Source organism: Phacochoerus africanus, chromosome 4 (assembly GCF_016906955.1).
Source record: "Phacochoerus africanus isolate WHEZ1 chromosome 4, ROS_Pafr_v1, whole genome shotgun sequence".
In the NCBI taxonomy this organism is placed as follows: Eukaryota; Metazoa; Chordata; class Mammalia; order Artiodactyla; family Suidae; genus Phacochoerus; species Phacochoerus africanus.
The window spans coordinates 135,842,668-135,855,980 of NC_062547.1; the positions used below are offsets into that span (position 1 = coordinate 135,842,668).

Consider the following 13,313-nt stretch of genomic DNA (forward strand, 5'->3'; position numbering starts at 1 on the left):
AAGATAAAAGAGACAGAAACAAATGATTTTTAAGTCACAGATAATTAACCCCAGAGACTCACTGATGGCACGTTAATACTGCTGGGGCAAATGGCTTAATGAGTTTGAAAAAGACCTCAGTGTTTATATGCAGCGGATCATCTCAAAGGTTCCTGAAAAGCCGAGAAACTTCTTCTGCTTGGCGGCCAGGCAAGGGATAAAGATGACAAACATCAGCCTTCACTGCTGGGATCTCAGAGAAGAGAGGTGATGCCCTGGGCAGGATAGGACCTCGGCAGGTCTAGCAGGGGAGCCATTGCCTTCCTCTCTGGCTCTTGACAGGCAAGGTCAGTGAGATTTGGGGTAATGCTGTCTCTCGAAGGGCTCGTCATACTGTCCTTATGAACCTGCAAAGGTTCATATCCTTTGCGGGTTGTGTACGACACCTTAGAGAACATGACTCTTTCCCCACAAATTCGAGATAGGGACCCATGTGCAAATTTTGCAATGGCAAGCCCCAAAGAAACTCCTTGCCAACACAGCTAATGCACCTGTCTTCCTGACCCTGCCCAGGCTCACCAAGGCCCATCAGAAAGCTAGTTCATTTGCATGAGTATCTTTCAAGGACTTTTTTTTTTTTTGGTCTTTTTTATTGCCTTTTCTAGGGCCGCTCCCGTGGCATATGGAGGTTCCCAGGCTAGGGGTCCAACTGGAGCTGCAGCCGCTGGCCTACACCAGAACCACAGCAACACGGGAGCAGAGCCACGTCTGTGACCTACACCACAGCGCACGGCAACGCCGGATCCTTAACCCACTGAGCAAGGGCAGGGATCGAACCTGCAACCTCATGGTTCCTAGTCAAATTCGTTAACCACTGAGCCACGACGGGAACTCCTCAAGGACTTTTTATCAGAGGGGACCCACAAGTTATCCAAGAGAGTGGGGTAGCTCCTTGAGCATGGTCATGAAGGAGAGGGAGCCCTTCCAAGGGCAGGGGTGAGAAGAGCATAACAGATGACTGGGGTGCCCAGGAGCTATGGGGTCCCACAAACAAACAACCTGGCAGCCCCTACACCCGTAATTTTACTTTATGAGAAGTGGAGATGTGACCCAGAGCCAGGTCAGCTCTAGGACATGCCAGGATCTAGCACTTTCTCAATGCTTGCTTTGTATATGGGGCAAGAGACCCCAGGTGGAAGAGCTTCGATCCCTGCCCTCCCAGGGCTCGTGCTGCACAGTAGCCTGAGAGCAGCCCCAAGAGCACAGGCCACAACGACCAGTGCTGCATGGTGTGGCAGTGGGGCTCCAGCTGAGGTGTCACACACATTCACACAGCAGCATGAGTGGCTCCCATCATCAGCCCTGACGTATACACATATACACAGTAAGGTCCTGCTTCTTACGAATCACTGGACAAAAATGAAATCAGCCAGGTGATAGGAGAGAACAGGCACTCACGCAGAGCCAGGAAGACTTTTGATTAAGGGACCACATGTAAGGGACAGTAGGGAGAAGTCAAGTTCATTCAGGCTGTCTTAGTCCATGGCTGGTCTTCTCAGGTCCAGACTCTTAGAATTTGTCTTGGCGAAGCTTGGGGAGCAGAAGCCTGGGGTAACTCACAGCCCAAGAATCCTCTGGCTAAAGGCTACGCTTGGTCCTTGTGAAGGGCCCTTATCTGTATTTAGAAAAGCTTTATTACGCTGCAGTAACTTAAAGGAAATATGCCGAGTATCGTAACTGTGATACTCACGGCATTTTCTGACTTCAGTGCCCAGAAAACCGATAATCTAGGAAGACAAATTTTTATGTCTTTTTCCTTAAGTTCTTACAGACATCTTCAAGAAGAGATCTGTTTGGTTATTCTGATTCCGGAATAAGAGAATTGGAGCAGAAAGTTAAAGTAAGACTGACGGAGGGGAGGGATGGGAATGGGCTAAATTTCAGAAAATCCTTCATGGGCAAAGTCAGAAAGTTTCAACATGTAAGGTCACCTGTAAGTTGGCTTGGAGATAGAGGAATAGGTTCGGTGACTGAGGCATTCTTCATTCTACATCTAAGGCCAGATCTGAAGGTATAGCATGAGTATAGCCATAATGGGATTACCAACCAAGTTCATTGGGTACTGATTCTACTGCCCACACAGTGCCAAAGGCTCTTCATGCTGAATCCTTCCCCTAATATGTCCAGGAGGCTGTGTCCTAATATGTCCATCAATGCCTACTGCTTAGCATCCATCCTCTGTGGACCAAACCTGTACTCATGTTCCAGCATTCGAGTGTGGTCCGTACTGCAAAGCCCAAGGGGAGAACATGTGATCTCGCCTGGCCAATCACAGTGTGCCAACCCTTTCCTGCCATGGTGTCTGGTTTAGGGCTTGAGTCATGATACAAGGCCAGCCAATCAGACTCCTGACTGGAACTTTTTTTTCTTTTTGTCATCTAGGGGAAAGCAGTTTCATCTGTTGGGATGGTGAGCAGTCAGGATTCTGTGAGCCGCAGCTACTGGGAGCCATCCTGCAAGGCTGTGTGGAAGAGGCCAACATGTTAAGAGGAAGAAGGAGAGGGAAGTGTAAGAATGCTATATTAGGAGTTCCCGTCATGTCGCAGTGGTTAACGAATCCGACTAGGAACCATGAGGTTGCGGGTTCGGTCCCTGCCCTTGCTCAGTGGGTTAACGATCCGGCGTTGCCGTGAGCTGTGGTGTAGGTTGCAGATGCGGCTCGGATCCCGCGTTGCTGTGGCTCTGGCGTAGGCCGGTGGCTACAGCTCCGATTCAACCCCTAGCCTGGGAACCTCCATATGCCGCGGGAGCGGCCCAAGAAATAAGCAACAACAACAACAAAAAGACAAAAAAGACAAAAAAAAAAAAGAATGCTATATTAGCTGTTCTTGAAGCCAGATCCACCCTTAGACTCTGCAGCTTCATGAGCCTTTCAGGCTTTAGCCAGGGCAAGTTGGGCTTTTACAACCCAGAGTTGGGACTAATAGTCTGTTTTATTCCTAGCCCCATTTTTTTTTTCAAATAAGATTAAGTAACTTACCCTAAGTCACACTGTGAGTAAGTGGAGAGGGGTAATTCTAATGCCAATTGGTCATGATCAAAACCAGGTATCAAATTATCATATACAACCATATCATATACAAGGACACATCAGCCAGTTGTGTCACCCACTCCCCACTCCACCTGGGGCAACTGGGTGCAATACAGTTTTCCAGAAGCTAAAGAACAGAGGCACTATTCAGCAAGAGTCAGCTTTTGTGGGGTTAAAAATTGTCAGAGAGAGATGTCACGCCCAACTTTTTGGAGTCCAGTGACTTCAGGATAGAACAAGCAAGCTCCACTGTACTGAGTGAGGGTAGGATGGGGAAAGAAAATTCATTTCTTTCCCCAGATGGCAGTCTTGATTGGAAAAGGGCCCACTACCCCAGGCACTATCAAATCTGCATTGCTTCCTTTTAAATTCCCTTCATCTGCAGCCATTAAAGAAGTTACCCCCAAAGAAGCCAGGAGTTTATTAATGTGTTTCATCAGAGAGAGTCAGCCACTTCACATTATACCAAGATAGATTATGTGGGCAAATGAGAGATCCAGAAAACATCTGCTAAACAAAATCAAAATTAATGGTAAACAGAATGCAATTCTTGATAGCTGAAGTTCACCCAGATGCACAGAACTATAAAGGGGCGATTAGAGGCAGCTGCCAATTAAAGGACTAATTCCAAGGGTTTTCACAAAGTGAGGCTCTAGTTACACAGTCAGGACTGGTAGGTTATGTTTATATAGAAGATTTGCATTGCTAAGGAGCCAGAGCCACCCTGGCTGTGTGACTGTCATGCTCCTCTCCTTTTCCACGAAGACAGCAGCATCCCTCCGCCCAGGTCTCCTGCACAGCCCTGCCGGAAGCCAGCCAGGCTGGTCTAGACCAGAATGTGTGAGTGAGCCATCGCTGGGAGGGTGGGTAATGCAACATGACATTGGTGCCCACCCCCAAACCCAGAGCCTCTAATCAGAGCACAATCACAGACATCTGGAATAGCGTATGGATCACCCCATGCTGTAAGGGATGGCTGACAAGGGCTGACTTATCCCGGCTGCTTGCTCAGCTCACTCAAGTGTTCTCTCACGGCTGTAATTCGATGTGATGGCATCAGTTAGAGAAAAGTACTGGTCTGAGGAGATGAATTCTGGCAGTCATGATCAGCATTGGCCTTCAGAGGGGACAAGGGAGTGTCTCAGAGAGGTGAGGTTGGCACCTTTTGCTGAAGCTTCAGGAAAAGTTGAAATTAAATTGTAGGTGTCTAGGGGAGGTGTAAAAACACCTGCATTAGAAAGCAGATGAAGCAGCAGCCATCTCTCCTTCACCGTGCAGCTGGCGGAGGTGGGCCCCAAGGTAGGAGCATAACATAGGACTGCTCTGAAGGTGGAAGCAGGTCCCGCTGGGGTAGGTACAGCCTTCCCCAAAGACATCCTGCCAGTCTTGGGGTCCTGTCACAACCTCTGACACTCTCTCCCTCCAGGTTCCCCTGAGGGTCCTTATCATAAACCCAAATGAGAAACAAAGCTTTCTTCCAAGAGTCCCTCTCAGCTCTCTGGGCTTGGCAGTGGCCATGTATGTTTAGAAATCCCTGGATGATGAAGCAATATCAAGCCATGGAAGCCCCCTTACCCTTCCCATTAGAGATAAGTTCCGTGCATTAGAGGGACATGGGCCCAGAAGGACTTTATTCCTATTAAAATTAGCACAGAAAGGAAGGAGTCTTGTCTAAGGTGCTATCTGCTCCGCTCATATCACTCGTTACTGAGTCTAGGGAGGTAAAGAACATGAAAGCTCTCTGAAAACTTCAGAACAACCAAGATGTAATTATCTTTATAACTATGGCCCCATTCTCTCCATGCACTGTCCTTGGAAGACAGGTGCTGGTGCTGGGGCACGTCCTGGGCTCTGACGAAGCTGTCCCTCTTCATGGGCGCTCTAGAGCAGAGCTTGCAGAGGGCACTACATGAAATGCCAACTCAGAGATGATTAAAAACAACAAATCAAGATGCCATGAGAAACTAAGTTAGGGAAATGCTGCGTGTTAAACCCCCTTTTGAAAGTTCTATTTTGCATCTTAAAGACCTGAGAGGATCTGCAATAAAAATGACAAGCTTGAGATTGAGTCCAGTATTTACTAAGTGCGTTATTTTTCTAGGGATACTTTAATAAAGTTCCACAACCTGAGTGGTTTAACAAGAGAAATCTGTTCTCTCCCAGCTCTGGAGGCTGTAAGTCAGAAATCAAAGTGGCGGCCTGGCCATGCTCCCTCTGAAGGCTCTAGGAGAAGACTCTTTTTCACTTCTTTCAAGTTTATGGTGATTGTCAGCAATCCTTGGTGTTCCTTGGCTTACAGACTCATCATTCCAATCTGTACCTTCATCAAAACATACTGTTCTCCCTGTGTGCCTGTGTCCAAATGTCTCTCTTCTCAAAAGGATCTCACTCCTTGGATTGGGGCCCATCCTATTCCAGTATGATCTCATCTTAACTTAATTACACCCCTGCCAAGACCATATTTCCAAGTAAGGTCACACTCAAGTGTTCTGGGTTAGGATTTCAACATATGTTTTTGGGAGATGCAATTCAGTCTATAACATTCCCCTTATCTGAGCAGGGAGCACTTTCATCAATGCATCAACTAGGAATATCTGGGTATCCACAGAACACTCCCTAGAAGTGCCTTAGTAGAACCAAATGACTCGCTGCCTCACCTGTCTGTCACTAGGACAGGGTCAGAGTGAAAGTAAACACACAAAGCAATTTTTAAATTTGCACTCTATTCAAGAAACAATTGTTGAGCAACTATAGACCCTGGGCTAGGGTCTTGAGGAATTTAGGAATGAATGAGGGGAGGGTGTCTGCTCTCAGGAAATGAATGACCTAATTTGAAGCCCTTAATTCTCAGATAAAGTATGGTAAGTAAAACTCTTCAGAAAGAGAGTTGCAAGGGGTAAGGGGCAGGTGCATTTCACTGACAAGAGGGACAAAGAGCATGCAGGCTGCGGAAACAGTCTAAGTCTAGAAGCAAGAATGATGGGCTATAATCTGGGAACCACGACATCACTGGGTCCACGGCTGGGAGGGGCACAGGGGGAAATAAGGCAGAGAACCGGTCTGAGGTGCACAGGACAGTAATGTCACTCTAATGCTTTCCAACCCAATTGGGATTTAGGCTAGACTCCATTTCCACCACTAATATTAGCGCCCTCACTCCTTACTTTATAGGCTTGATCAAGAGTTTGCAATAGTCATATAGTATGAAGGTACAATTAGTCATCCATTTGTAGCAATGAACCTGGTTGGAGCTGATATCCTAAACCAGATGTAGTATTAAAATGAAACAAAACAAAAAAGGCAAGTATCTTAGGTTTTGTGTTCCAGAGGCTATCTCTCTAGATCTTTCTAGAATATCCTGGGCCTGGGAAACAGAGCAGAAAAATCTAGTGTTATCTACTGCTCCTCTTTCAGTTTCAGATCAACTCAAAGGTAAGAAACCAATCTGGTTTTTTTTTCTTTTATTTTGTCTTTTTCTAGGGTCGCACCCCCAGCATATGGAGGTTCCCAGGCTAAGGGTCTAATCAGAGCCGTAGCCGCTGGCCTATGCCAGAGCCACAGCAACGCAGGATCTGAACTGTGTCTGCGACCTACACCACAGCTTACTGCAACGCTGGATCCTTAACCCACTGAGTAAGGCCAGGGATCGAACCCACAACCTCATGGTTCCTAATCGGATTTGTTAACCACTGTGCCATGACGGGAACTCCCCCAGAAACCAATCTTAAGTGCTTGTTGCTAGACAATAAAGTCTCATTTGTGTTTGTAGGAATAATAGTTTATTGAAATATTCACAGTGCTTCTACTATTTTTATACCATACATTGTTCTGGAGAAGATTAACAACCCTACTACCAAAGCCAATTAATCTCAGGCTCAAAAATACTTGGAACCAACAGGCAAGGTCCCAATCTTCCTTCTTTCCTGATGGGTTATAAGCAATGACATTAAGGCACTGGTCTATTTCAGGAATTCTTGAACACTCAACTTTGACAGAAACAAGGAAGAAAGACACCAGTTCACAACAGAAAGAAAACATTTTATGTTATGTCAAGACAAATTTCCCAGTACCACCCCAAGGCATATGCTTCCAGTCAGCTATTTGTGAAAGATGCTGCCTTAAGAGAGAAAGGGGTTATGGATAAACAGAACACAACCCGACCATGCATTTGCTCATTCTCAGTCACCCAGTCATCTAGGGAAATGGAATATCTGGTAACATAAGGCCTTTTTATGCCTTTGAGCAAAAATGCGCATAGTTATCTCATATCCTAGTCTTACCATTTAAAGACATTTCTAACACAAGGACAGGAAGATTCCAAAAGAATCTATATGTGATTCTATAATGCAAATTAATTCTGAGCAGTCACACCTAGGGGTAGTGACATGAATAGAATAGGATTTTAAAGTTAAGTTAAGCCAGCTTCTCTCCTAGTGGCTATTTTTCTCCAATTTACATGGTCATCACACTCATTGCAAACACAACTTTCAATAAGAAAAATGCCTTCCCTGCCCCACGCACTTTCATCGAGTCTCATCTAATTTTGATGTCCAAACAATGCAGCTTGCCCTACGCATGCGGTTCGGAGGATACTGAGTCCAAAACAAGACTCAATGGCAAACATGAATGAAAGCCAGAAAGTTCATCCTTCGAGCTAGACTATCCAGAGCATTTGTAACTGAGATTCCAGTACCATGGACAGCAGCACAAGCCAGGCCTGTTAATCCATCAGTATAGATAGTATGGAAGGCTTAGGTCTCCAAGCTCTAGAAACACACTTTAGCAACATGGCCATCTGTGTCTTTTGCTATGCTGAATAAAATAAAAACTAACCAGTAGGTAAGATTTTTAGATTTGGGAATCAATATGGAATTTGCTCACTTTTTTATGAATGGCCCTCTTTTTTAGACAATACCACGGAGAAGGAGGTGTGGTTAAGGTGAACACCTTTGTATTCAAAGGGGAAATCAATTGCTTCTATATATTTAAGTTTAACCTAAATTGTAAAAATCTAATCAGAAATATTTTTCACAGGGGCACCTTTTACCAGATATTTAGATACCTCAAACCATAAGCCATTTTTTTGTTGTTAATGTTCCTTTCACTGGGTGGGACTAAATAATTACTTCAAACTGCACTCACAAATGAGGATTCTGTTGAGATACTGTAAACATCATCATGAATAAACCAGTTCCCTAGACCCACCTCCGATACGTAAAGGTAGAAGACGTAGGTTTTGTAAGAAAACCAGAAAATTTTAGTTCCTGCAGTCCCTAGAGACAAGTGCCAAATAGTTAGCACCCAGAAAAGGCCACATGAAATTTCAGGGAACAGGCTGCCCCCAGTCTAGAGTTCATATTAACTTCAACAAACTACATCCAACATGTCAACAATGAGAATAAAATGCGTATGAACACATCTTCCTTACCTGCTCTTCTTGTGACTTCAAAGCTTCTGGATTCCTGCAAGAAAAGAAAGATAGGGTGTTTTTTGAAGGATAATTCATACACAGGGATACTTGCAAATATCGCACCTCTTGTTAGACATTTATTCACAGAAAGGTGAACAATCTCATAAGAATAAGAAATTCGGCAATGCTGCGTCTACTGCACTCTCAACATACACACCTATCTGTGAACGTAAACTACTTATGGCTTTGGTGGCTTAAGCAGAAAATACTGTTAATCATGCAGTTTTTAATGAGCAGAGTCAACTCTCACAGTCTTCCTTATGTAGAAACTGGACTGGTACCAATTCCTAGGAAAGATTTTGTTCCAGGTTGAATTCCCACCCTCCTCAACTGCAGGTCCTTATAGGGCCTGGGGACAACACGTTGACAGGGCCAGAATTATCTGAGCAGCATCAGGCTCTGATTTGTGGTGTCATGGGAAAGATCAGTCTTGCTTCTGTGTGAGTCACTGGCATGATCAGGGGACTGGTTATGCCCATTAATAGTCTCCAAAGAGTGGGACAGTGTGGGCAATTTGGGTAGCCCACCCATGCCACTGGACTAAACTAGGCCCTTGGCTTTTTTTTCATTCAATCTCATGTTCCTGCAATAATAAGTGAAGTGTTTCAAAAATTACACAGGCAAAACAGAGTCCTTGCATTAAAGATGTTCACAATTGAACAGAAGGGAACAGAACAAATACAAATCACTGAGAAAAAAAGGGGTGATTTTGCCTTGATAAATACCAGTATATTCACATTCAACTGAAAACATGAGAAAAGGGGGGTTTGTTTTTTGGTGGTTTTTTTTTTTTAAGAACCTTTGAAAATAGCACTGAAGAATGGAAGGCTTTCAGACAACAATGAGGGAGGGAGGGTGTGCCGGGCAGAGAGAGTGGCTTGAGAAAAGGCAGGGCAGCAGAAAAGTACAGGGTATGGTCAGGAAGCAGGAAAAAGCCCAGTGAGAAACCTTTGGGAGTGGGGAGCGGGGGCGTGGGGGGGAAGGCTGAAATGTATTTTGGTTTCATAACTAGTAAAAAAGTATCTAGTATCTATAATCCATTATAAATGATCCGTTTAGGATAAAAAGCCTAATATTGAAAATAAGCTGAAAATACATTCTAGCAACTGAAGAAGAAAAGATCAAACACAAACACTTAGAAGATCATTCGGCACCAGCATTTTTTAAACACATGACACTGTCTTTCCCATCTTAGTGTTCTTTTTTTTTCCCCCCCAAATTGGAGCTTCAGCTGCTGGCCTACACCATAGCCATGGCAACACTGGATCTGAGCTGCATCTGCAACCTACTCTGAAGCTCGTGGCAATGGCCAGATCCTTCAGCCACTGAGCGAGGCCGGGGATCGAACCTGCATCCTCAGAGAGAAAGCATCAGGTTCTTAACCCACTGAGCCACAACAGGAACTCCCATATCTTAGCTTTCTTGTTTAGCATTCTTATGGGGCCAGGAGGGGAGGCAATATCAGAGGGGAACCTGGGGAGGCATTGAAAAGATGGTCAAGTTCTAATTACACAACTGCCACGTCCTGTAATGAGTCAAAAGCCCAAGTGGAGACCAATGAAGATACACTGGTATAGACGAGCAGCACATCAGCACAACACAATTAATCAAACAAGCTTCTGGAGTGCTGCTTTCAGAAGAGTCACTCAGCAGCTCCACATTCAAGAGGGAGCTTGGAGACCAGTAACTGTAACGAGAGATACAAAAGCCATGAAGCACATCTTACACAAAGTAAACCCAGTTCTTTCCACAATGCTCCTCCGTTCTCTGCTCTAAGGGCAGGCATCTCCATCCCTGGAATAACTAATATTAGTGGAAAAGGGAATCAACTATTATAGTTCTAGGAAAAAAAAAAAAACTTAATGGAGGTTTTATTGTAATTGCATAAAATGTATAAATTAACTTTGGGAAGGTGACTTCTATATAATGTTGTATCTCCTTGTCTAAAAACATGGTAATTTTTTTTCTTTGCCTCACCCACAGGATGTTGAAGTTCCCAGGCCACAGATTAAACCCACACCATAGCAGTGACTTGAGCCACTGCAGTGACAATGCCAGATCCTTAACCCACTGTGCCACAGGGGAACTTGAGCACAAGGTATTTTAAATAATTTTTGTTCCCAGCTACTTTTATTTCTTTCAAGAGTATAATTTTCCAGGAGTTGCTATCATGGCACAGTGGAAATGAATCCGACTAGGAACCATGAGGTTGTGGGTTCGATCCCTGGCCTTGCTCAGTGGGTCAGGGATCCTGCGTTGCTGTGAGCTGTGGTGTAGGTCACAGATGCACCTCAGATCTGGCGTTGCTGTGGCTCCAGTGTAGGCCAGTGCCAACAGCTCCGGTTAGACCCCTAGCCTGAGAACCTCCGCTTGCCATGGGTGCAGCCTCAGAAGAGGCAAAAGACAAAAAAAAAAGAGTATAATTTTCCTGAATATATGTGTGTGTGTGTGTGTGTGTGTGTGTGTGTGTGTGTAAAAGAAAGTTTTATTTTTTTATTCATTATTATTTTTTTGGCCAAACCTATGGCACGTGGAAGTTCCCCGGCCAGGGATCGAACCACGCCACAGCAGCGACAATGCCAGATACTCAACCTGAGGAGCCACCAGGGTACTCTGCCTGTATATACTTTGGAAATTTTTTTTTCATATGATTTTTATTTTTTTCCATTTTAGCAGTTTGCAGTATTCTGTCAATTTTCTACTGTACAACAGAAAGTTTCTTTGTTACGTACCTTTGGTTATCATAATGGAAGTTATCTTTCATCACATCTTACAACTGTTCTTTGTATATTTGATAGCAAGTGATTTTTATATATTGATTTTATTATCAACCACTTGACTAAATTTCTCATTGTTTATAATAGTTTTCCCAATGATGATTTGGGGGTCATTTGTACATATAATCTGCAAGAGGCAGTGATTTTCTTTCTTTCTTCCAGTTTGTCTCTAGTTTTATTCTTTAAGCTAATTCCTCAACCTAACACTAAGTGTTGTGAACATAGGGGATATTTTGGGGGGATATTTTGGTCTTGATTCTGATTTTAAGAAGAAACCCTTAGCATTCCCCAATTAAGTAAAAACTGGCTTTTGGCCAAAAGTATGTTTATTATATTAGGGGAATCTACACATATTTTGTTGAGTTTTTAAAATAAATATATGTTCTAGCTTGGCTTCTTACTTGTTTATTTATTGGCTGTTTCCCTCCACTGGAATATGAGTTGGGATGGGGCCAGTATCTTTTTCAGTCTTGCATCCTCAGTGTTATTTATAATAGGGCAGATGCTCAATACATATTTGTTGAATGAAAATAAAACAAATGTGTGTTGAATTTTATCAAATACTTTTTTCTGCATTTATGATCGCATGATGTTTTTCTCTTTAGCTCCATTAATTTGATGACTTATCTAGTAGATTTCTTAGTATTCAACTATCTCTGTATTTCTGGAATAAGTTTTTCTTCATCATGATGAATTTTTAAAAATATGCTGCTTGATTCTATTTGCTATGATTTTAAATACATTTTTGCATTAATATTCATAAGTGAGATTAGTCTATAATTTTTAGGTGTCATTTTTTCCTCACTTTTAGGAATTAAAATTATACCAATTGCATATAATGGATTTGGAAGTTTTCTTTTTATTATGCACTGAAATAGTTTAAAAAAGAGTGTGATTACCTGATCTTTAAAGTTTCTGCAACTTCATTTCTCAGATATTTATTAAAAGAGGAGGAATTATAGGGTCAGAGAGGTTAAAAGTTGTCCAAGTTTCCACATTTTGGTCAGTAGCAGCTAGGATTTAAATTCTAAAGTCTAATTCCAAAGCTTATGCACATTACAACATTCTATCTCTACTTAATTCATAAAGATAGTGTGAAAATTAGGTGAAATAGACTTCTGCTTCAGGCTATGAAAAAAAAATAGCTTGTATTAGACTGATCCTCGTGTTAAGAATAACTTTAAAAGCTGGATAAATAACCAAAACAACAAAAAAAAAGTTTTTGAAGACACATGAAAGCAACAAAACCGACAAAACTTAGCCAGTATTTGGAGATAAGAAAAGGCTACTGAGGTGAGCCAAATATCTAATGCCAGATTTTCCCTTTGGGGCTTTTGTGGTTTTGCATAGAAGCCAAAGAGAAAGTAGTCTCACTGAGTTGGGAGTTACTGAGTTGGATCTACAAAAGCAGCTAGAACTTGAGGGTCTCCAATCCTAGAAAAATGAATCAGAAAGAAGTGAGCCCTATATTCTGCACACGGCTTTCTCCTGAGTTAAATTCTTATGCTTGAACTGAACATATAAAGAACAAGAGGTTGAGAAATAAGCAAAGAATCAGCCTCAAACAGGCTAAAAAAAATAAGCACAGATTTTTGACAGTATTAAAGTCCTAGGAAGACAAAAATTAAGCTTTTGAAGACAGAGTAGTCCTGGAAAATGCAGCTGACTTTCAGTTAAGATCATTTATTCTCAAAGAATTTCTATTCCTGAGTAGATCAAGATGATCTGCCAGGATTCTATGGCTAACAAAAAAAATTAAATCCTCTCTGAAGGACAATAAAGTCATCCAGAGACTTTACAATTTTTCATATTTTTGACCCAAAACAGACAGCCAGTTATTTCTCTAGCCAGAAAAAAAAAAAAAAGGTTTATTTAGGATCAGCAGAGAACTGAAGCTCAGGATCTGAAACCATGACAACCAGGAAGAGTCATGTGCAAGTCCCCACATGGCAAGGGAAGGAAAACTCTTTTATAGAGGGGAAATATAAGTTGGGAA

General features: G+C 42.8%; 1 protein-coding gene across 1 annotated transcript in view; it reads right to left on the reverse strand.

Annotated features, from left to right (window-relative positions):
• FSTL4 (follistatin like 4) overlaps nucleotides 1-13,313 on the reverse strand; it is a 416,868-nt gene that overhangs the window by 367,045 nt on the left and 36,510 nt on the right. Inside the window, exon 3 of the mRNA XM_047778622.1 lies at nucleotides 8,499-8,532. Coding sequence (XP_047634578.1) covers nucleotides 8,499-8,532 — 34 coding nt within the window. The remainder of the gene's footprint in view (nucleotides 1-8,498; nucleotides 8,533-13,313) is intronic.